Source organism: Cygnus olor, chromosome 1 (genome assembly GCF_009769625.2).
Source record: "Cygnus olor isolate bCygOlo1 chromosome 1, bCygOlo1.pri.v2, whole genome shotgun sequence".
Lineage (NCBI taxonomy): Eukaryota > Metazoa > Chordata > Aves > Anseriformes > Anatidae > Cygnus > Cygnus olor.
In genome coordinates this window covers 38,544,006-38,568,353 of record NC_049169.1, presented here as the reverse complement: position 1 = coordinate 38,568,353, position 24,348 = coordinate 38,544,006, and the positions used below count along the sequence as shown (strand labels likewise).

General features: G+C 37.8%; 1 protein-coding gene and 1 long non-coding RNA gene across 12 annotated transcripts in view; one reads left to right on the top strand and one right to left on the bottom strand.

Moving 5' to 3' along the window:
- CNOT2 (CCR4-NOT transcription complex subunit 2) overlaps window positions 1-24,348 on the bottom strand; it is a 92,949-nt gene that overhangs the window by 11,879 nt on the left and 56,722 nt on the right. For all 11 annotated transcript variants that reach the window (XM_040553254.1, XM_040553262.1, XM_040553218.1 and 8 more), the window contains 8 exons: window positions 15,241-15,307; window positions 11,955-12,102; window positions 11,160-11,342; window positions 8,249-8,328; window positions 6,884-7,009; window positions 4,252-4,376; window positions 2,556-2,676; window positions 2,288-2,444 (listed from right to left, as the gene is read on the bottom strand). In XM_040553254.1, coding sequence (XP_040409188.1) covers window positions 2,288-2,444; window positions 2,556-2,676; window positions 4,252-4,376; window positions 6,884-7,009; window positions 8,249-8,328; window positions 11,160-11,342; window positions 11,955-12,102; window positions 15,241-15,307 — 1,007 coding nt within the window. The remainder of the gene's footprint in view (window positions 1-2,287; window positions 2,445-2,555; window positions 2,677-4,251; window positions 4,377-6,883; window positions 7,010-8,248; window positions 8,329-11,159; window positions 11,343-11,954; window positions 12,103-15,240; window positions 15,308-24,348) is intronic.
- LOC121068192 lies at window positions 7,368-19,672 on the top strand. Its single transcript, XR_005818692.1, has 3 exons — window positions 7,368-7,686; window positions 15,643-15,682; window positions 18,709-19,672. It is a non-coding gene; the product is annotated as an uncharacterized LOC121068192 (long non-coding RNA).

The window sequence follows — 24,348 nt, the reverse complement described above, 5'->3', positions numbered from 1 at the left end:
ATGATACAGAACTGTCTGGATTAAATACTAAATGTATCCCTCTATTCAACATCATAAATATCCTATATATTGTAATGAAACGTTAGAAGCTTTTAAAAATTCTGCTATTTAACACACACCAGATAAAGAAAAGCAGCAGCATGCCATGTATACATACTGTTTTGTGTACACACACTAATAATTTGTATGCTGTCCTCAGGAACTGTATAGCACAGCTACAAGTCATCCCAAAGCAGGTTTAGTATTCCTCTGCAGTGAGGCACTAGTTTTACACAGACTTTCCAATAGGTAGGTTAAGCTTAGTTTCAATGCCTAAAATAAAGCTTAACACATAGCATTGTGTAAAATATCAAATAATATAGCCAGAAATACTATCCCTACTACTTCTGCATGCTGATACCTGGCAAAAGTAGCTGTGTAACCAGATTTCACCTGTGTTAAGGAACAGTGAGACAGAAGCTCAAGAATTCAGACACAGATGTACTTTTAGTTGTTTTATGAGCAGAGGAATTTCATTTTCAGCTGATTGTCCTCAAATTACGTTTTAGCAATCTGTGATGAGAACAGCAAATGACTTTAGTATCAGGCAGATTTGGGTGACCCATCTCACAGTGAATGCTGAAAATTCTGAAACTACCACGGAAAAGAAGCAAGCCATGGTCAGTTTAATTGTTCTTTATGAATTCTCATCGTGTTGTGGAAGAAAGGGATGGGAGTGGGAAACTGCTAGATTCAACGGAGAAGGGAGCTGTGAGGCTAACACAAGTGAAGAAGCTACTATGTTAATGTAATGCATTCTGCAAGTAACTACATACAATTGTACCAGAAGGTTGAGTCTGGGAGGTGGTTTTGAAATATTTTTTATAAGTGCCAATGACATGACAATTTGACTAATTTTGATGCAAACACCATAGGAAGATTTTCTAGAAATTATCATTTCTAAAAGTTACACCCCTAGACAGAAATATGTAATTTAACACCAATAATTTCAAGATAGCAAAGATCAGGAGCCATTTTTCCTGTGACTTCCCCCTCACCTTGATATCCCCATTCATATCTTCTCTAAACTCACACATTCAGGGTGCAGCTGTGCATAAATTTATGAAACACAGAAACTGCGTATGTATGCTGTTTGGCCTTTGTTTATATATATTATACAGAAACCTTAAGATGCATATACTACACTGCCAAAAAGCCTAATACTATGACAATCTCCGCTGAAATAAAACATCACAACTCTTTATCCAAGGCTATTAAGTATCTTGTTTTTGTTTTTTTACCCACACAATTTGTGCCCACAATTTGTGCAATTGCACAAATACAACCTCAGTGAAAGTCTGTAGCTGCACTGCCATGAAAGTAAGTTAAGTGACTGAGTTCTGCTTTTTCTTTGCCAAAAGAATGAAAAAAACATTTATGTAATTTAACACAGTAAATCAGGATATGGAAAGATTTTAGCAAAGGATATGGTAAACACTAGGTGTGCTTCCTACCACTTGTATCTTCGTAGATTAAAATAAACCAGCAGCCTATAGTCTCCCTCAGAGACTCCCTCAAAGAGCAAGGTGTAAGATTCTTCAAGACTCTAAAAGAGTCATGATAGGACATTCTCAGCTGAAAGGGTACCAGAAATTCAATTTATCTCACACAACAGCAGTCCCCAAGACAGGCATTTTTCCCCAAACTGATCATTTAAGTTCCTTCTGTAACAGGTAGAGAAAAAGAAGCACTCTGGGCTGGTGATTCACCTTACTATCTTAAGAACTTCTCTTACCATTGTGCAGTCACCAATTGCTTTTCTCTCCACTGCCCCCAAAGGAAGCCTGGATGACTAAATTTAGGTGAACTGAATGACTGGAAGTTAACTGTAGCACTACATTTTCATCTTTGGTGCAGAGTAAACACTGTAAATGTACTAATATTTACCCCCAAATTAATGACATCTAAATGTAGATATCCTCAAGGAATATTATTATTTGAAAAATAATGTGTACATGAAATTTATTAACAATACACTGTCAATTCCTTGAAGAAAGTCCTGAAGGAGTTAAGAGAATAAACAAAGCCACTAGGTTTATTGAAAGCTTGCAGAACAAGATCTCAGTATGCCTTGAAGCACAATTCTCTTGTTTATGAAAGTTTTATTTTACTGTCATTACATTTTCAAATTTTATTTGGCAAAATATCTTGTGGGTTTGATACTTATGTGAGCTAAGTGAGCCTATTATTATGAATGACAGCATAATAAAAACAAAACTGAAGACAGTACTAAAAACCAGAAACTTACTCAGGAGAGTTGAGATTGAGACCTAGTGTTGTTAAATCACTTCCTAATGCAAGATGTACCATTCCTGGATCTGTCTCTGCTGCCCTGATGAATGTTAACAAGCCAATCATTCCAAACTGGTCCGTCACCATCCCTTGAGGAATGTTGGTAACCCGACCTGGGCAAGAAGAACAGATTAATTTTCTCCTTTCAAGAAGTGGAGAGATCAACATGATGTTCTAAAGGATTGCCAAAACCTTTGAAGAGGACAAAGTGGAACAATACGTACCGTCAGGTAACACCTGGATCCCTTTTTTCTGCTGGTTGTTGTTTTGCGTAGTTGAACTTTTATCTCCAGGAAACTTGGGCCCATCTGTGCTGGATGATGTTTTGCCTGATGTACTCAAATTCTATTAAAAATAATTTGTAGAGTTGGTATGATGGAAACAATCCAAAATGGAAAGACTGGTTAACCGTATCTTTCGGTCAGGAGCTCTTAACAGTACATCAGGTCGCTCTAATATATTAGGCACTAAAATGGAACAAAGCTGAAACTCTTGTGTTCTGCTGACAAACCTTATGTAATATTCAACGCTTCCTAAAATATACCTCCCATTCAAAAAGAGCTATTAATGAGCCTATAGCTTGCAGTCTAAAAGGCTAAGAAAATATTTTACACCTGTGTTTGAATACACAATGGATATCCCAAGTGCCTGTGGTTAGCAAGTATTTTGGACTCATCACATCATATATTTTTCCAATAGCCTTGCTCCTGCAGTCCACAACACTCCATGATGTAGCAATAGACAGTAACTCAAGCTGATTTCAGGTGCAAACAACATAGAGTTGGCACCTTTGCAACCATCAAGAAAGAGATGTAAACACTATGTCTGGCAGGAAAACTCTCCCTGCTCTCCAGGAGCTCGTATACTGACAAAAAAGTATTTTCCCTAACCGTTATTTCTTATTCTTTAATATTCTTTAAAACAACTCTGCAGTAACACAATGTAATCACATCTACTCCCTCTTTCCTTACTGTATTCAACTCTTAAGTGTATCAGAACATTTTCCACACCATAAAACTGGCGACAAAGTTTGGGGGCTAGGCTTCCCACCTGGCCCCCACCTTTTCTGAAGTCATATTTTTCAGTTTCCACACGAGTTTGTAGTCGCATACAATATCTACTTGTCAGTACTTTTGGCACCCCGATTAACATATTTTTGCAATTATAAATGATAAAACAATTGTAATTTGGAACATTTTGTTAAATTCTGTAGAACACTGTTCTCTGCCACCCAAATTTTAGTGTATTTACCTTTCATTTGTAATAAAAAACCAATTTATTACACATCTTTCAGAGCACACAGTGAAAACAACATAGTAATTACAACAATATTTAAGATATAATGTATCCAGCTAGTCTACAACATACCCATGAATGCAGTGGCCCCTATTAAGAGAGCTTATTCCCTGTGCTTTCAATTTTCCCATCAAGACTTTTACCTTGACTTGATATTGTAACACCTAATATTTAAAGGATTTGACAGCTTTGAAAAAAGATGCTATAATGTGTAAATTACTACTACTGATGAGAGGCATCAATGGTGAAAAATGAGCTGGAATTGGTAGAAAAGGAAGTTACGAACCACACAACTTGAAAGAAAAATATAGTCAGTTACTGAAAACAAGTTTGAAGTATTCTTGCAAGTTCCTCCCTGCCCAGCCACACTCCAAATACAAAAGTATACACAGAACTCTTACAAAATTAAGAAAGCAAGGTTACAGTGACTGCTGGAACAAAAGAGCTTCCTGAGAAATACCATTTACATGGCCACAGATGAAAACCTACTTATTTAAGATTTCTCATTAATTTAGAGGAGCAAAGTTGAAAATCTTATAAATATATTCCACTGCGCCTTTTGTAATATAGCCATCAAGAAAAGTACGAACGCTTGAAATAAAAGCAGCTTCATGGCTTACTTACAGATTTATTATCATCATTACTTGATGTTGGGTCTTTGTAGCTGGAGCCTGGTAATGCTGGAAAATCTTCATTGTGTATTGAAAAGTCCTGGGACTGCTCACTTGCTGGTTTTGTTACCATTCCAACTATCATCAAAATGAAAGCAGGAATGACATTAAATGACTGCTAAGAAAAGAATTTTCTGCTGTTGATCTTGCTTACTGCGCATTTTCATTATGTGCATGTTGTACAGCAGAAACGACTTTCAGAGAAAACGGGTAAAACAAAACAAAGCATATTCGTTTAAAACATCCACACAGATTAGACTAAAGCCTCTATTTAAGTGTGAGTTGAGAAACACTCTGGGTTAAATTCATAGACAAATTCACTGCTTTAAGAACGAAGCCCAAAACTTTTACCACAAAAAGCACCTATTTCGCATATCTAAATAATTAAAAAATCTTTACAGGCATTATTATAGTGGTGTTTAAGGAAATCTACTGATGGAGGAAGGATGTACTGCTTTCGTGATTGTACATTTTTCCTCCATCCCCTAATTGTATGTAGAATTTCCTAGCATAATCTCTTTAGAAGCAAGTATTCTTAAGAAGATGCCCAGCTAACTTGCAACAGAACATATCACCAATGAAATACTTGCCTGTGACATAAGAACGACTCCTGCTTTCAGTATGAAAACTGAAAGCATTTAGCCTGCAACTCTCAGTGCTCTGACCCTAATTTAAAAAAAGTAGGCCAGTCACATTGGAACATGGATTCCGACTACTGAAAAGCAACATTTTTTCTATGCCAGTTCAAAACCAAACCAACCAACCAAAAAACCCACACCAGGCACCCAAGGGCAAATACTCTCTGCTGAGATAAGTGATACAGTGACTTGTTTGCAAACTACACGACAAGTAAGAGATGGCAGAGGGAAGTCCAGGGCCTATTTTTCAATATCTCTTAATAGATGTGTAAGATATAAAACGGTTCAGCAGCTGACAATATGTATGACTTTGTCTAGTATTCTTAAGTTAAAGGTCAAAGCTCCTTTAAGAAAAAACAGAGTTAACGTTGTTTCTGCTGTAACCCCTTTTCATCCAGAGTTACTATGATTTCTTCCAATGGGTGAACAGAATAATGAATTCACTGTATTGCATTTTCTCCTTCTATGTAAAAACTGTTTGAAGGCTTATTTTCTTAAATAAGATAAGCATGACTCTGAGCCTCTGCTCAGAGTTTCAAACCTTTTTCTTCGCCACAACCAAAAGCACTGTTCACTTTTTGTTGGTGGAGACAGCATCCAGTGCATCTCACATCCCTGTGTCTTAATTGTTTCTACCATGATACCTATCCCCTGAACTTAGCAGATGCTGAGGATAACTTTTCAGACAGGCATTTATTGCCTGGTTCACCACACAGTCACACAAACAGGTATGCTAGCACCAAAATGGGGAAGTGCTGTAAGCAGAGGAGCAAGTGATTAATTTATTTTTTTTATGCAGCAATGCTGCTAAATGTTAAACCCGAGACCCACGCTGCAAGTACATTTGTGCGGACCTCTCTCCTACTTTCCATCAGTTTTCCAAGTAGAGGCTTCTCTTGAGGAAAGAGAAAATCTCGTGTAAGCTACAAAGCGGTATTCGCTCTCCACTCTCAGTATGACTTTCCAGTGCCTTTATTTTGGGGGAGTGACTTTTGCCTGTGTTTAGGAGCACTTCAGTTTAACTTGTTTAGCTGTTTCTCACAGCTATCTTAAGCGGAGGGCCTTGGTTACACCCAATCCATGAGGCTACTTTCTCCTGATAATGCAGTATCTATTATTTCTCTCCAATTAAAATTGGAGCTATCTCCGAAAAACACTAGCTTTTTTTAGTTGGAAAAGACTAAGGTATTTTTAGTTGGAAATTTGACAAGTGTCACGAAAATAAGTTATAAATGCAACTTTTCAGAGCAGCTGATGCAACATGCATGACAAAGTCTACTAAAGCAGTAACAAAAAAAGTTTTGTCCTTCATGCTAAACTTACCTAAATTTTTTCCAGACCCAAATAGCAAGATTTGTATCCACCCTTAAGTTTTTCCTTTTATTATTTTTTTAAGCTGTTCAGCAAGAGTTATGTAAGACACAGATTTGGAATCTGACTGATAATAGTTGATGCTTACAGGCTATTTTTTTTGAAATCTGATCCTCATCATAAGAGTGACAGTGAACAGTGCTACAGCAAGTACTATCAATAAACAGTGAAAATAAATGGTATGCTTATAACTGCTACAAAAACATCTCTAATAATTAAATATTATTTCTAAAATGTACTGTTCAGAATTCAACAGGTTTTGTATGCATGCAACTAGAAAACAACCTATTCCTTAAGACATTTCTTGAGGTTGAGCAGCTTCAGAGTTATCACACAGACTGAAAACCCCAGCAGCCTCTATTGGTGGTGAATCTAAAACAAGTAAGTCCTAATAGTTAAAAAACCTGAGGGAAATCTCCAGTCATGGAGATGTATGGACAGTTTATTTCAAAAAAAAAAAAATCAGACTTAGCAGCTGGCATTTTACAAAAGGCTACACATTGTCTTAAGAACCACAGAAGCTGAAACAAGCAAACACGTATTTCATTCAAAGCGTTTTCAAATATATAACCTTACCATAGGGAGCCCTTCCAGCTAAAGGGTTTATTAATGGAGTTGGATTGCCACTTCCTTCCCTCCTGTTTCTGTCTGCTAGCGCTGGAAAATCTGAGAGGTCCAGTCCTGTCACATTTTCACTTCCATCTATAATAAAAGCAGGCATTTCAAATTTCCGTAATTTTTTTTTTACTCAAGGACTTCATTATACGCAATATAAATGTTAGATATATTTTCTTCTTTCAAATTCACCTTTTTTTTCTTACTATAATTATCACAAATAAATACAACTTCTGTGTTACGGGACTAGGTTAAAGAGCATCGAGTTTTTCTTTAACCAATATCGAGTCAGTAGGATTTAGTAACAAGGTTTGCTCATTTAGAATTAAACACTGCATGAGTAAAATCCAGGCAGACTAGCAAAACTACAGTACTAGGATAGGTAGCCCATTTAAAACGGAAGGAGCTGTCAAGGAAAGATTTCAGAGAAGATAATAACCCATATCAGCAACAGTATCAAGGAGCTCTATTTTCCTTAGGAAAGGTAAGACAAGATAAAGCTCAAGCAGGTGCAGTGCCAACGCAGGACAAGTAACACGGGAACATTTTTTAATCGGCGGCGAAAACACGGCATGGGCAAGGTGAGCAGCGCAGCTCCGCAGAGATGTCACAAGGTGCCAGGGACACCAAACCCCTCGGCCGAGCCTTCCGTGCTGTGACATCAGCGGCACCGCCGGGCAGGTGGCCACCAACAAACCGCATCACCCACGAGCCTACGGCACATCGAGCAGGAACATCTCCCTCTCTCGACTCATTAAAGTCAGGTGAGGAAGTAATTCCCTGGGAGAAATCACAACTGAAACAACGGACTGAAAGGATCGCTTCATAAAGCAGCTGCTCAAAAGGAGTTTGAGGTCTCTAAAAACGCTGTCCTGCTGTGTTTATCCTCTGTAATGCTTTCGTAGGAACGTGAATCTTTTCTTCTCTGATTTCCTTTCCAATTCCATACGTTATTTTGCATTTCTAACCAACCAGGTATAACTTATAGTCACATGAGGTACAGTGAGTATTCTGCTCGCAATCCCTTGTCATGACGTAATAACACTGGGTGTCATAACACTGCTCTTATGTTATGTTATGCCATGGGAAAAAACAAACCATTAATACACTTATATCTCCACTGAATCTTCAAACTAAAATAACAAAATACTTTTCCCACATTAACGTCAGGGTTACAGACCCTGCTGAAGATCACGTAGAGTTATTTTCTAAGGGCAGCGCTTCTGTGCAACAACTGCCCTCCAAGTATTTCCAACCAGCCTTACCCAATAATAAATAAATCTTTCTACTGTACTTCAAAATCAGCATAAATATGAGTAAACTCACCTGTTCCATTAAAAATGTTACTTGATAAGGAGTTATTCATTCCAAACGCCTGATTTCTGTTCATCCCAAATCCAGACATACTGTGAAAAAAAAAATCCAAGAAGTCAGAGAAAAGGGTATTGAGGCTTCCTAATTCCCAGCTGAAGGCATTATGGAAAAAAGCCTAAGACACTTAATTTATTTCAGCTTAAGCAACACACGTTAGCCTAAACTCAATTTTTAATTACTTTCCTTTATACTTTTGAAAATTCTGAGCAAACACTGCTGAATCAAGACAACTGGAATGACTTCAAAACTTAATTTTTTTTAATAGCCACAATATTTTAGATATCTGTCAACCAACAAACTATGACAAACGTGATCATTACTCAAGAATTTCATACTGAAAAATTAAACAGCAGGAAATAAAATAGCAAGAAGACTGAAGTATTCATTTGCAGGTGGTAAGCTGGATCATGGAAGCGATCAAGTTCATAAAGACTCAATTAAAAACTGGAAAGTTATTATGTGCAATCATCATGATGTACATACAGCATTATCAGGAACATCAGTATGGTCTCTGTCACACAAGGACACCGGTTAAAATAAAGTTTCACATAGTCAAGCAGAAACGTTTGAAGACATCTAAGAATTAGACAGGGCTGCTGCAGTCTGACAAACAACCCGCTCCATCCTGTGCAAGCTGAAGATGTCGAGAAGCTACAAGGTAGCCCAGAACTGAGTGAAATTCGGAATTTCTGCCCTATGGGAAACCCTAACACTCACTTCTCCCTGCAACAGGACGCAAGTTGATATTTCAGAAGTTTCTGTGCATAAAAGTGCCAAACGTTTTCCTAGTGGAAATTTCATCTATATGACTTTTGCGCAATTCCAAATCTGAAGCATTTAATTTCAATTTGCAATAACCCTAAATGCTTCAATTTGGACTGAGACATCAAGAAAGGGAATGGTGAGTCAGGAATGGTCCTATGCTGCTTTGCTCCAGCAAGATGGTGCATTTGAAGGACATCCAGATCTTTGACATTTCATGCACTGGAAGGAATACATTTCTGGTATCCTCTGTGAATCCTAGACCTGGTGAGAGCATCAGCTGGACACAATCTGATCTTGACGGGCATATAATCTAGCTTGATGACAGACAATGTTTCTCATACAAGGTTTGTTTGTTTTTAAGGCAATTAGAAATAACCAGGTCAAGAATTTCAAGGATAAGAAAGGGGTTAGGCCACAAGATGTGTACTTCCCTACAATTATTTGCAAACTGTTTGTTAACCAGCATCATCTCAGCTTCCAATATCTTTCACTGATGTAACTAAGACTGGGAAAGTGAAGTATTTTATGTGTTCGAAGTATTAAAAACATTCATTGCTCTAACTAAGGCATTAATTCACAAAACACTTCATGGAAGTCACATAACTCGTGCACCTCTCACAAGGGAACAAACTTTTTTTCCTCTCCAAGTATCATTTCACTATTTAATCAAATTAACAATTGGATATATACTATTACAACACTTGCAGACTAATAAACCGTGGAATAAGAACTTGTGATTGTTCCAGTGATATGTCCTTCTCAACTTGTAAAAACTGTAGCATCATTAACATGAACTTTACAGTGCAAACAGTAAAAGATGAGGATTTTAATTCAAATGCTCCTACACACTGGAATTTCATTATCTTTGTCCTACAGCTGGTTGTTATTTAAACAAGTACTTCCTATACATATATATCAATCTCCAAATTCATTATCCTCTTCATGTAGAGTTTTCAAATATATTACCATTTCAAACTTTTGTGATGCTCAGGTTTCAAAAATACTTAAAATATAAAATTATCTTTTAAAATTATCATTTCCTTTGCTTGCTGCCACTTCACAGAAAAGAAAAGGCAAAATACAAAGTCTTCTCACGCTCCAAGAACACAAACTACTACCACCAAATCTCTATTACTTTGATTAAGAGAAGTTTTATTTAATGCCTATATCATAATGCAAAGCTCCAGAACTAAACGGACTGACCAAGTTCCAGATAACTGTGACATTCATTTTTCTTCACCTGTTTTGTAAAATTCTAGATTGGATAAGAGGTAGCATCTGACTGTAATGAGCGTATTTGTGCCCAGTGTAGCAGTCAGTCCCCCAGGTAGGGCCTAAAGTTAGAAAAAGGAAGAAACTGGGAGCACAGGGATCACAAGGCTGGGGAATGAAGCCTGGAAAATGGTCAGTTGTGCGAAGCTTTGACTACACGCTATGTAATTAGAATCAACACACTTTTTACTACAATGTAATCAATATAAACTAAGCATAAACATACCAACAAAACATAGTTAAAGCCCAGTGATTTCTGATGTCAGAATCTTGCCCAAAGATAGAAAAAAAGATTGAGAAATTTCTAGCAGCAAATGAACACCAAATCCTTAAATGAGTGGTAAACCACTGCTCTCCGTATTATTCCAGAATTCAAAGAAGTAAAACACAATGTCCCTATTGTGTCCAAATCAGTTAACTATTCTTCGAGAATAACTATTATTGTTATTGTTAAGTAGTTATTCTGTATTACATCTTGCCTTACTTCTTCCCAAACTCATAGATGAATAGTCTTGAAATGGAGGTATATACACAAAAATCAGGGTGTTTCCAGAACAAACTCAGGAACACAATAGAAACATCACATATTTTACATAAGTAGTAGTAGAAATTCAAAAGTCAGAAGCAGAATTTAGCTGAAAGGCCTCAAAAAGCCTGTATGAGTATTAAAAGCAGCTTCAAAGCTTACTACTGAGAGACTGGAACACACAAAGCAGCACTTTCAAGTTTTCTTCTAATGGATAAAGATCAGACTTTGAGAGGAGCGCTAAAGGATGAGGATGTCCATCCATGGCTGTACAGGGATGGTCTGACCAAACAGCCTTACCTGTTCACAGTAAAAGGTTGTCGAGAGGGTTGCTGCTTTGGCATACATATTATGCTTGGAGAGCTTCTGTTGGGGCTGCCTAACCCTGAACTGCTCATGCTGTTTGTCCTGCTGGGAATTCCAATGCCCTGACCAACCTGGGAGTGGTTCATCATATTCCTAGGATTCATAGGCAATATCCCCCTGAAAGAGAAAAACCATCCATAGAGATGAATCTATACAATAGTATTTGGTTACTCATTTAAATTACTAACGTAGGATGGACTTCGAGCTGTTGCAACTTAATTTATGCTTAGATCAACACAGCGTGTTTGGATTACTCTCTATAATTAACGTAGTTTGGGATTTCTTCAGAAACACCACATGACCCATTGTGTACTAATCAAGTCCTCAGTCAGGTTTAGACAAATACTTAAGCGTTATGCATTTGAAAAGGTGTTACAGCTCTGTTTTAAAGAGCGCTTCAGACCTACTACCTTAATATTTTCATACGGTGTACGACATCCATATAAAAATTTTAACCATTCATATACCAGAAGAGCCAAAAAAAAGTCTCTTACATTCTGAAGCAGGATTTGCCAGCAAACTGGCCTTTACATACCAAAATACTGTTTTACAGTAAGCCTTATCTTACAGTTTTACAGTATTACATACCTAACGCAGGCAGTGGTCAATAAAAACTATATTTTTTTTTTATTAAATCAGACTAAAGTAGCTGGGGCACAATATGCAGAACATTTAGTAAGTGCTCTGCAGAAAGACACAATTGCAGAAACATTGGCTATCAATAAATACCTGCTCGGAGACGGAGGCGTGTGAAGTGACATTGTTGGTACCCCTGTTGTTGGCGTTACGTGGCTCGGTAACTGAGTGCCTTGTGATAAGCTGCGATTTAACTGAGGGGTATTGTTGCTCATTCCCCTCATTGGAAGGCCTAGTGCACCTATTGAAAAAAAATTCAGAGGGGGGGAGATATATAGCAATCCGGAACAAAGTCTTAGCCATCAGGTAGGTGTGGGTGGAAACAATTTATGCTGACAACCTAAAAAAAGTGCAAAGACTGAAGGAAAGTGCAGTGTAAAAGCTAAGTCCTTCTTTGCATAGTAGAAGCCCAGTTATCTCACAGATAGCCCCGTTTTTGTTAAACTTGAGCAATTTCAGCCTCTGAGTCACTAACAACGTTTTGTTGCCTTTGAGAGGTATACTGAAGAGAACAGGGTGAGTTTTGATCTTGTTGATGAGGACATGGAGATCTATACATCACCTTTTAAAAAGCAGCATTTTGCAAATCTATAATAAAAAATAAAACTGAATTTTAAGTAACACTGCTTTCAGGACAACAAAATCAACCTTTCAGGAAACTTCTTTGTAAAGTTTAAGTTTAAAGTTTCCTTTTGATAAGAGAACTTCAGTGTCCATGGTCAATTTAAATTTAATTTTTTGAGGAATGAAATCAAGTAGGAATTTAACTGCCCTCAATTAGCAATTAAAGCATACAGTAGTTTTTTTTTGTTTTTTTTTTTTTAAGCATTGTGAACAGGAGTATTTTCTACACAAGGATTTTGGTGCAATAAAGTTTGCTCTTTATTAAATATGTATATATCCATATATACATTGTAAATCTCCTTAACTCAGAACAACAAAAAATAGCCAGTTGGCTGCTGTCTCAAAATGTCAGAAAACTTCATGAAGTTTGTCATCGTTCTCACATTGCTTTTCTGTATTCATGAAATTTCAGAGTGATGTCCAACGACAAGAAAAAGCCATTTAGTGGAACATATCAGCAGAGACACACTTGCATATAAAACGTGAGAGCTATAAATAACAGACCTATTACTTTAGCATAAAGCTGCTGAGGTAGGCTCGGCATTCAAAACCTTATGTAGTAGACAAAAGGAAAGAAAAATTAGGAGGAATCAGCACTCTCTGATGATAGATCACCCCTTCAGAAGAGCTGAATATGCCAGCGTACGACATGATGAAGTACGAGGAATGCAAAGGACGGACAGAGCATACGCTCAGGTTATTGGTACGGACACGGTCTGAAGAAACCCCCCGGTTGTTCAGCTCCCATCCTTGCAGCACTGCCCGCCCAGCGTTTTACCCTAAAATTCGCAGCCCGAGAAGCGTGCAATGAAGAATTTTGATACCACGAATTTCTCTATACGTTCAGACTAAGAGGTAGCATGACTCACTGTAACAAGCCTCACAAGACTTCATTAATTGCTGATTATATCAAGGTGCTCGCTGTAAATATTTTGTCAATTTGCTGCATCAGAATAATTTCAATGAGCGTATTATAAATAGTATTTCACACTAATTAACGATTAGGTGGAATTTTAAAAATAAAATGGTAAAGAAAAAACATTCTTCGAAACTAGACAATACGCTGAAAAACATGATTACTACATTTAGGTTAATTTTGTGTAAGCATTCACTCCAACAAAGCCAGTTTTTCACTAATAACATTATTTCTTGTTGTTGGCTTGCTTTAGATCAGACTTTTTTTTTTCTATGGGTAGTACTGTTACTATATTTTTACGGCTGGCAAGTAAGGGCAGTTGAAATATTCCCCATTACAAAAAAATCTTCCTTATGCTTCCTTTTTCCACATTTTTTAAACTGAGACAAGAGATCTGCATGAGCTACATCACAGACTGATCAATGAAGTGGCTTGTTTTGTGCTTAGAAAATAAGTTTAACTTAACTCTTTAAGTTGATATTGTGCTAAATTGACAGCTACCAATCTAAAAGCATATGGAGATCAGCAGCTTTGTTTTTCCCCAAAATATTTAATCATAAGCATTTACTCCCCCTTCTTTCTCAGTACTTGGAAGAAACTGAACCCTGACAATATTTACTTTCTAATTTTCAGCCATGCATGTCTCCACGTGAGATTAAGTCCTAGAAAGAACATACAACTGGCTGAACGGCCAAGTTTCATGAAAAAAAAAAAGTTGCCCATAAAAATAATCAACAAATAACTGTGACAAACAGAATAAATCACTACTTCAGTATCTTGAAACAGCTGAGCCTGAAAGGTTTAGCAGCGCCACATTCAGGACCCAAGCCAAGATCCAAACCTGACTCTCAGACTGGCCAGAAACTGACCATGTAACTCAGTAGCATAATCAAAAACCACTTGGTATAATGTGGTCACCCATCAACAGCCTCCGAGAGGGTTGAAAATCACTATAATTTTTAAACTATTTGAAGAAAGCCTAAATAAAACTTTTACCTTAGGTCATGCACCTAAGAGACAAAGCTTTTAGTTTGTCCTGATTAAAAAATTCCACACGCTAAAATATCCTGAAGACACTTTTCCTTAGTATCTGAGTGGGAAGCACTTGGCTAGAAAGCTGCAAACATTCAAAAGCGCAGTGATGAAAGATGTTCACGAACCTGTTTTACTTGTGTAACTCTTTCTAACTCAGGTGCTCTGAGTCACTCTCTGCATGTGCCCCTCTCAACTACAGGGAGGTTCAGTTCTTAACGCTGGCACTTAGGTCAGATCTAGCACTGCACACTGTGACTAATTCTCTGTGTACCTTCAGCAGCAACAGTATACACAAGACTGGCAGATACAGGAAAAAAAATCTTCAATAGATGGAAAAAAAACAGAACAGAAGGAAACAAATCTTACTGGCATAATTCTTTGCCAAATGTGAGCTGCCAAACATATAGACAAGACTTAATTTGCTCCTGCAGAACATAAAATATCAGTTAGAATTTGTTTCCTTCCATTCCTTACGTGTTTTTCTGAAGTAGACTCATTTTGGCCCAGCTCACCTTCCGTCGTTTTTTTTTTCAGAGCCAGTTAAATCATAGACATTCTTAATAGGATTACTGTATTTGGATATTTAACAGCTATACAGTGTCAACACATGACACGTTGCAAACTAAACACTGCAAAAAATGGATAATAATGCAAAAATGCATCTTCCAAAAATAAATAACCAAAAATCACACACACTCGAGCAGACAGTTTTTACCATCACCAAAAGAGCCCAAAGAGCTAAGAGTTGCCTATCCAAAGTGTGAAACTAGAATATTTAATAAAATCAATAAAAATAGTTCTTACTTTGTTGCCCGTATAAACTTGCCCCAAACTGAGACAGCTGACCTGATGTTGATGGTGATGCCAGCATCTAAAATTTAAAAGAAAGAACAAAAGGTTAAAGACACAAAGATATCATGTTACCTTGCTCCGAAAGTTTGCAATAGCACATTCTTTTGCTAATAAAGCAAACGAAAAGCCCCTCTTTTTCAATCATCAAGTTTTAGAAACTCCCTAAAATATCTGCACAATAAAAACTGCAACAGTACATCACATGTCAATAAAAAATCTATGACTTGGAATGTATAAAGACAGACTTTCTTTAACTTGCAACAACTAGCACAGAGGAGAAAGACAGAGAAATAATTTAGAAATAATGCATATTACCAGGTATTTCCATTAAAACCATTTTTTCCCCCCTTCCAGGCACCACACATGAAATGTGATAAACTACAGACTCTCAAGAGTAAGTATCTAAAGAGTAAGAGTAAGATCTAAAAATCCATGATCCATGAATAAAGACTGAGATTTGCACACTGCCAAAAAGAAGGCAACTAAGTTAGGGACATTGACACCAGTCACGACTGTGAGAGGAAAAGAATGAACTACTCTCCGTGCTGCTGCAGAAGTGGAATGCATTAATATATTTGAGGAAGAGGAGGTTCAGGAAAAACAAACAAACAAAACCACTTTGCAATCTTAAGGACAGTTAAGCATTGGAACAGATTACACAGCTTCCTTCAGCAAGCCTCCATTCCAGGATACATATATATATACACATATATACACATACATATATATACATACACACACAAAAAAAGGGTTAGACGTTAATGGTAGGTATAGCTGATCTTCCCTTTGAGCAAGAAGTTATTAGGTGAACCTGATCCATCCAGCTCACAACAGAATATGCTACTCATTCTCGCTAATTCCTGGGCAAATGTCTGCATATTTCATGCAGTAGTCTGGACCTGAACTGACGGATGGTTTCGAGAAAAGGAATAGCTGGATTCTTCCATGTAACAGGATTTCAACCTTTCTCATCTTGAGAGGAAGAAATTCCAATCAAAATTACTTCTACTGTGATGCACTGCAAAGTGTTTTGTTGACTTAAACTAGACAGATGTAAAGCTCAAACAAACCTTAGAAACTGAATTTGTTAGCTAGCTGGCTATACCTGAGTCAAATTTAGATGGCAGAAACGAGAAGTAAAACTTGCAGGGTAGACACTAAATATCAGGAGTAGTTTTGATGTTTGTAAGTTACATAAAGTATTCATGATTTTTTGAATATATACACAAGGTATGAGACGAAAAGTTACAGTAGAAAATTACTATACACTGTCGGAAAATATATTGGAAGTATTACCTCAAACTTCTACAGAGTCGCATGTATTTTGAACACTGCGCACACATTTTGTAGGAATCAACCACAGCAATAAGCACACACGCTTGCATACATAAGAGGGCTGAACTACTGAGACAAAAACTTTCTGCAGAAAGAAAAATTAACTAAAATACATGCCAGTCTGCAGCTAAGTTCTTCCTTCTTAGTGAAGGACTACCCGAAGGCCTAACATACACCCTGTATGCATTTCTGACTGGAGTTAGTCTTGATTAAAACACCTGGTTCTGTGTACCAGTTGCCCATTAGTGAGTGCAATATGACTGGCGCGCCCCTGGAGCATCTCTTCCAGCTCACGTTGCTCCCAAAAGAATCAGACGGATTCACACCACGGCTGCACTGTGACGTGAACCGAGGCGTGGTGCAATGGGGACACGTGGGAGACAGGCTCCAAAAGCACACTCCCCACCCAAACTACCAAACTCACTTATGTTAAACGCTGATAGAACAAGCTGTTACACCGGTTTTACTTCTGCTTTCCCTTCTTAAAACACTTAGAAAAAAAAACACATTAACATTTGACAAGTTGGAAAAGCCTGGAAAGTGCTGCAAGGGATGGCAAATTCTAATTCAATGGAAAAAATAAGTTTGACACACCTCAAAAAACAGACTGGCCAAAAAACCCACAAACTAACAGGTAATCAGGCACTGAGACACAAGCAGCAGACCAAATTACTACCAGCTTTCGGATAGATAAGCAAAACAGTTAGACCAAAAAGAAAATCCCGCAAGAATAGCTGCTTAGGTTATTCCAAACTTGCTGTGATAGCATGTGATATAATAAGCAGAAGATGGTACAAATCTCAGCATAAAAATCTTGTATTTATAACATTAGCTTGCATATATAAAAAAATAATCACAGACCTATGAGGTACTAAATTATTTGAAACAGGAAAATAAAATCCCATCTCTTCTATTCTGAGTACTACTTGATTTTTTTTAAGCAGTTAAAAGGAAAGGAATGGCAAATAACATTTAATGAACAATGCTTATAACAAATTGGATTTCCTTTTGAAACACTGCAAAGTAGGTCACGTCCATTGTGCCATTTGCTGTTGTTACAGGAAAAGTGAAATTCAAAATGACCCCGTAGAGAAACCCTTATGGAAGGCCAGAATAAAGGCCAAGTATCAAATGCAGCACGTCTAGCAGTAGTTTTAAAGTCATGATATCCTCCATGTCCTAAGCATATTAATCCTCCGGAAGAAAGAAGAAATACAGTGGATCCCTTCCGGGCTGATTAAATGCAGCACTTCTCACATCTCAGGGAGAAGGAATCTGCTGTATGGGTATCACTCTCAGTCTGTCTCTAGTTTGTTTTGTGATATGTCAAATCGGTGTTAAGCACTTTTTTCAGTCACAGCTAAGTCAGGAGCAGTTTAAAATCTTGTCGTATTTCTCTGTAACTTCCATATCACTTAGGTCCACAACAAAACGACTAGGTTAGCCAAAAGCTGAAGTTCTGCTGTCAGGACCTTTATTTGCATACACAACCTCTGGGCTGCTACTACAGCCTTGTAACACTGCTTGAACTTGGCTACCAAGGATAATGCACAATTGAGGTGAATGCTATTAGTACTACTAAAAACATTCCTTCCAGCATCATTATTTTAACTGCTTGTGGGCTAATGGCCACATGATACACAAAATACAGCAATTCTCCAGGAGTGTACTTAAAAGGGTGGCTCGAAGTCACTCGTGAATTTCTTTTAGTCTATAAAAACCAAAAGGCGCCATAACCTTACCAAAACTGAAGCAGTCTAACCCTTAGGGTCACTAAAGAGCTTACCAAGTGCAGGACAGGCTTTCAAACTTTACCCAATTATGTCCACATTTTAGGAACAATGCTCAAAATTATACCTGTAACAACCTTTGGGAAAACAAGAAATCCTAACCAAATTACTGAAATCACGTCAATGAGCAGCATATCCTAGAAGTACGCACCCAACAAGCTCCTGACAGCGTTAGCTTTTGCTGCACACGTACAGATAACCACTCTTCAAGCTTTGGCATCTTTGCTTCTCTTCCACCTTAGGATGATTTAACTGACCAAGCTATTTCAACTGGCTTTCCCCTACACACGGTTAGGTGCCAGAGGAAGCCCAAGACTTGCATCCCCCAGAGCACAACGAGACAACTCCTGGTGTAACACTGTTTTACTCTCGCAGCGCCGCAGGACCAGTACCCGGTACTGGCAAGCTGCCGGACTGAGCCGCTGCTAACCAGCTAACACGAGATCACCACATTGCTCCCAAGTCTCAGATGGTCCCAGTGCAATTCTGACCACGTATGAATCTGTGTCTAAACTCGAATCACCTGATGATCCAAGGAGATGGCCCAGTTTTTCTGGTCCGTATCAAAAACCAGTAAGCCGTAACATACTATCGGGCAATTTCCTACCCCTAGTGATGAGGAAGATTTTACTCGTAACTGCTTTCCTTAAGTCTTGATGGGTTTCCTGCAGTAAATCTATCTAGGAGTGTCAGCAATCCTGAAAAAACTGCTTGAATTGGCCAGAACTGGGAAAAAAACTGCTGCATTCTCAAACTTTCTTAGGAGACGAGCAAGCACGGGCTGCAGCCTCTCGGGGAACAGGGTGGGAGGAGGCTCAGCAGCACCAGCAGCGCTGGCTTGCAGGGTTTCCACCTCCCTCCTGTGCCGCAGCACCCTGCCTCCTCCCAGCAGCCTGCCACCCCACTGCGGGGACAGCGGGCTGTCACCATACCTGCCGTGGCAGCACACCGTGGCACGAAGAAAACTTCAGTAGAGCAACGCTCCTGCAAAGGGCACTGTGTTATGCAGTTACAGCCTAAAGCCACTTTAACACAAAGCCAACCTCAATCTGACTCTAGAAATCCAGTTCCTAAAAGCAAAAACATGTTAGAATAAGCAAATAAGTGTGTGAGTAATATCTGGCTTGATAAATGATGGCTTTCTCACAGGTGCAAGCATCAGCATAATTTTGTATTTGCACTACTTTATTTCTGGTATCTGCCATCTGTGCTGCACTATTTAATAATAAAACAGCTGACCCACAGCCTCAAAAGGAGAAAGTGTTATAGTGACGCTCAAAAAAAAAAATACCCAGCCCAACAAATAACCGATAAAAATGGGATTTTACATGCTCTTCCAGTTTAATATTTAGAATTATTATCGGTCCTCCTCTATATTGCAAACTGTTCTTTAATAGCATTCACAAAATTCACGCGCAAAATTCGCACGTTACAAGAAAATATTTCTAAACCTCAAAATCAGACAACAATGAGTAAACTTTGAAAGCCTGGTAACTGGAGGGAATTATTCCCAAGTGAAAATTTTACGGATATCCGTTACTTGTGAAATATAAAACCAAATACAATAGCAAAAAAATACATGAAATTGTATTCAGTCTTCCAGATTTCATCATTTAAGGTTGTGGTCTCCTGTCTCTGGTGGTGCTTGGGTAGCACACGGAGTCAGGAACACACGGTAAGCACCTCCTTCTGCATTACACTCATCTGGAAGTTTTCTCCTGTTGGCAGCTGTATCTGAAGGTCTTAAAGGCAGGATATTGCCTTTGAGTGACAATGACATTATTAATTGTCATTAATTGTTAATGACAGAGGTCAACACGGCTATTAAAGTTTAAAAACAAACATTCTCTGTTAAGACATTCAGTTCGATGTTGCAGTGCATTAATGAGCCAAGAGATTACTAAAAACTTGTTGAAAGCTGCTACAAAAAATGCCGTAAGCCATTAAGAACTAGGACAACAAGCAAATATTTTATTCTAATCAAATATCCAGTTGCAACTAAAAGCTAAAACCAAACCAACCAACCAAAAAAACCACCACCACCGCCCCCCCACACACTAAGAATATAAAACACCAATATTACAATGCAATCTGTTCTGTCAACTGAATTTTTGTGTAAGAGACCAGAACTTTTCCCTTTTAGAAGAGACGTGATTTTATGCATGGACGTAATCTGGTCCAAGGAACCACTTCAAACGCTAATACTGACGTGTGAAACCTATCTTACACTGTTGGTTTAAGTGAAGATAGAATAAAATATAACTTTTAGATAAAGTACAGAAACAACACCTACCACGGTGTAGTAAAGAATTAAATGCAAGCTCAACAGTATAGAATTAATGCTACAATCATCAACAGTGAAATTAATTTCTTTGTGACAATTTCAGATTGTAAAGTGAGTGATGTGAAACAAACTAATTTGGATATATACTTCTTGCAAACCGTCAGGATATGTAAATCTATTTTCTTAACTAAATTAGCTTATCGTATATTGTTTGGTTTGATAACCCCATCTGAATACTAACTTATAGGTGAAACAGAAAAAGGGTGTTTTGCATTTTGAACTTTTGATACTTCCTCCATACACCATAACTTAAGTTATGGCATATGAAGTTAAGACAAAAATGCAAGCTATAAGCACAACGATGATAGATTCTGAAAAGGTGCACTGCATTAAAACTAACAACAAGTTGAGAGAATTTCTCCCATCTCATCCCATGGAAGTCATTCCAACTGTTTTCAAGTTATGGCATTACACCTTTAATCTGTTTACAATGTGTTTTGTTAAAATATATTATGCACCCACTGTAAGATGCCAAGCATGTCAATCACTCTCTGGGAAGGTAAAATGCAAGCCCATTGCTTTGCATCTCACACTTCAAGGAACTTACCTCACAAAGCAAGGCGAACGAACTCCCTATTCAGTCAAACCTATGAGTACGTTTACATGCAATATAATGCATACAAAAATACTCATTTTCCATTTATAATAGAAGACATTAATTTATTTTCTTCTAAAATAAACCTTTCTTTTTTTTTTATCCACAAATGAATCAAAGCTATTCCGAATATGAAAGTTATCTTCATATAAACTAGCTCAATTAAACCCACCAGCATTAGCTTCAGTGCTTCGACTGCTCCTTCTGATACAAGAGGATTCCATGGGAATTTTTAAACACAACAACTCTAAGTGCAGCATCTGAAGTTAAATTATGACTGACTAAGCTAACAAATTCCCATGCAATGACTAAGGCAAATGCCAAGTAAGATGCCTTTGGAAAAAAGACACCACAGGATTCCTCAAAATCCTAAAGAATAGCATGAAAAAGTCCATAGTCAAGCTAGAAAAATGTTCAGCAACCCTAAACCAAAGATGTCTCCAGAAGAGTGATTAAACCCTTCCACATTTGGTTTCCCAAATCTAGCAAGATTCTGGATCTCAATCCCCATGGTAACCTTAATCTTGTTTCAGTGCTTTCACCTATTGTAAAAGTACCACGCATTTATAAGGCCGTATTTTTGACAACACACTAAATTATGTAAAGGTTCTACAAGTTACTTTAAAAGAAGTTTGCAGGAAAATGCTTCGACAAAATCTTCTGACGACCCCTTTGTAATATCATCCTCTCCATTACAAGACAACAATACCAACATCTCCCTTCATGCCACTGGGTCTGCAATTGTCTCATAACAGAGGAAAACCTGAATTTAATCCATGGTGAACACACTTCTGCTACGCAAGGAGGACAGAGTCCTCTGGAAAGCAGGTTCCCAGAATCAATAATCCATTTCACCATGCTCAGTATCCAAATTTTATCCAAACTTTAGGAAAGTCCAGGAAAGGTTGTGTCATGGAGCCACATTAATACTTGCAATGAGCCAAATCTAATCTGCAGGGTTGACGTTACTTGCTCCAGTTGTTAAAACATATTTGATTTCACAAGAAGCTACGTTTTGAAAGAACTGAGCTGCAAAAAAACATCGGGTCTCAACTGAGAAAGCCCAGAATCAGTTAAAACATTAAGATTTTTTATTTTTTACACAAGAGAATAAGCTTACCCAAACTTACCCACTGGAAGAATTATTACTATACGGCTATGAGCCCTTTATCATCTGTTGAGCAACTAGGAGAAAAAATGAACAGGAAAGCAATCGGAGAAGAAACAGGGAAAGCATTCACTGCAAAAAAAATCTAACTTTTCTCACATTTTGTGCAGACCTTCATTAAAAGGCATGACTGTGCACAATCAGACTTGTACCTGCAATTAAGAGCAAAAGAAGATACTTTTTGACATAAAGCATACTTTAGTTTCAGCACTCCTTACCACAGGAAGAGGTGGTTGATAAAACCGCTTCAAATGTGAATGGTCAAATCAATGGAAGATAAGTCTACGACAGGTCTTTGCAGGTAGACTGCCACTTCTTTTTCACAAGTCCCTGAGCTGCCTAAGACTGAAGGCTGCACATCCATTCCAGGGAAAAATGTTGCCCTGTTCTTATATATTAGGCATCCTCAATGGATTGGACCAGACTGGTCAAACCCTGCAGGGGCAATGTCTTGCATTCTCATACATGAGAAATCAAAGAAATTCACATTGAATGGGTCCCAAGTTTACTGTCATTTTTCCCCTTATTTGAGGGCATTAGGTTCAAAAGTATATGAAGACTTCAAATTACCAATTTCCATCATTATCACTCTATCCAAGTAAAAATACATGGACTCCTGTCCTTAAAATGATCTGAGTACAGAGACAGCTTAATTAGCTTTGCAATGCTGGCCACAAATAAGCTCTGTAATTATTTTGTGGGCACAGTATGCCCCTTCTTGGCAATTCAAGTTACAGTACTATGTTTGCTTCAAGCCAAGTCTTAAACTGTCATTTTATACAAGTCCAATAAAATATGCAATTTCTTGGATTTTTGACCTGGTTATCTCATCCTAAGTGCAGCAGAATTCAAAGAATGAGCATTCATGGCTATACTGTGTTCCACTTGCCTACTTATCACAGCAAGGTTGTGATGACTCATGGCAAAGCCGCCCATAAAAGTGGCATTTTTTAGTAAAGAGGAAGTGTTAGATAGCTTGAATAAAATCTAAGGAACCGCTCTTTTGTTCTCAGAACAATAGACCCTTGCAGCAGCCATATGATTTTAGAAGCAATTGTGTAGATAAGCAACATGCAACTTTTCCATTTCAAATAGCATATAAATCCCGACTGTCTAGAACAGTATTCCCTAGTGAAAAAAGGCAAATTAGGAGAAAGCTTTTCATTTTTTAGCTAGAATAAGGCTCTGAAATAAAAATATCTGCTAAACTATTTGCTGCTACTTGTTGCCACTTGTCAGAAGTCTTCAAAATTTAAGATGAGTTTAGAAGCCTTTACTTAGTTTACTTTACCTTCAGATAAAGAAAATTCTTCTAAAATTTGAATTAGCCAAAACAACAAGTCACAAGAATACCAAATCAGTAAGTGCCATAAAAAAAGAGTTCATCAAAAGGCATAAAATGTTTTTTCACATCTTTTTCAGACAGCTTCCTAGTGTTTTTTCTATCCTAGCAAGTGAAGAACTATTTCCTAGCACAATTTGAAAAAAATAAAAATCTCCAACTAAAGGAGTTCTTTCTACCTTGTTTTAATACTGAAAAAATTCCCAACCCTGTAAAACTGTGTGCAAGGCATCACTGTACTCAACCTGAAGACAATGCCACTTCACAAGAACAAACTTTGTCAAAAGTAAGGAGAAAAACAGGCTTCAACCTTTATGCAAAAAATTATTCTTGCAGTAATAGTCACAGAATATCCTGACTTGGAAGGGACCCACACAGATCATTGAGCCCAACTCCTGGCCCCACACAGGATCATCCAAAAATCTGACCCTACATCTGAAAGCGCTGTCCAAACACTTCTTGAACTCCAGCAGGCTCGGTGCTGTG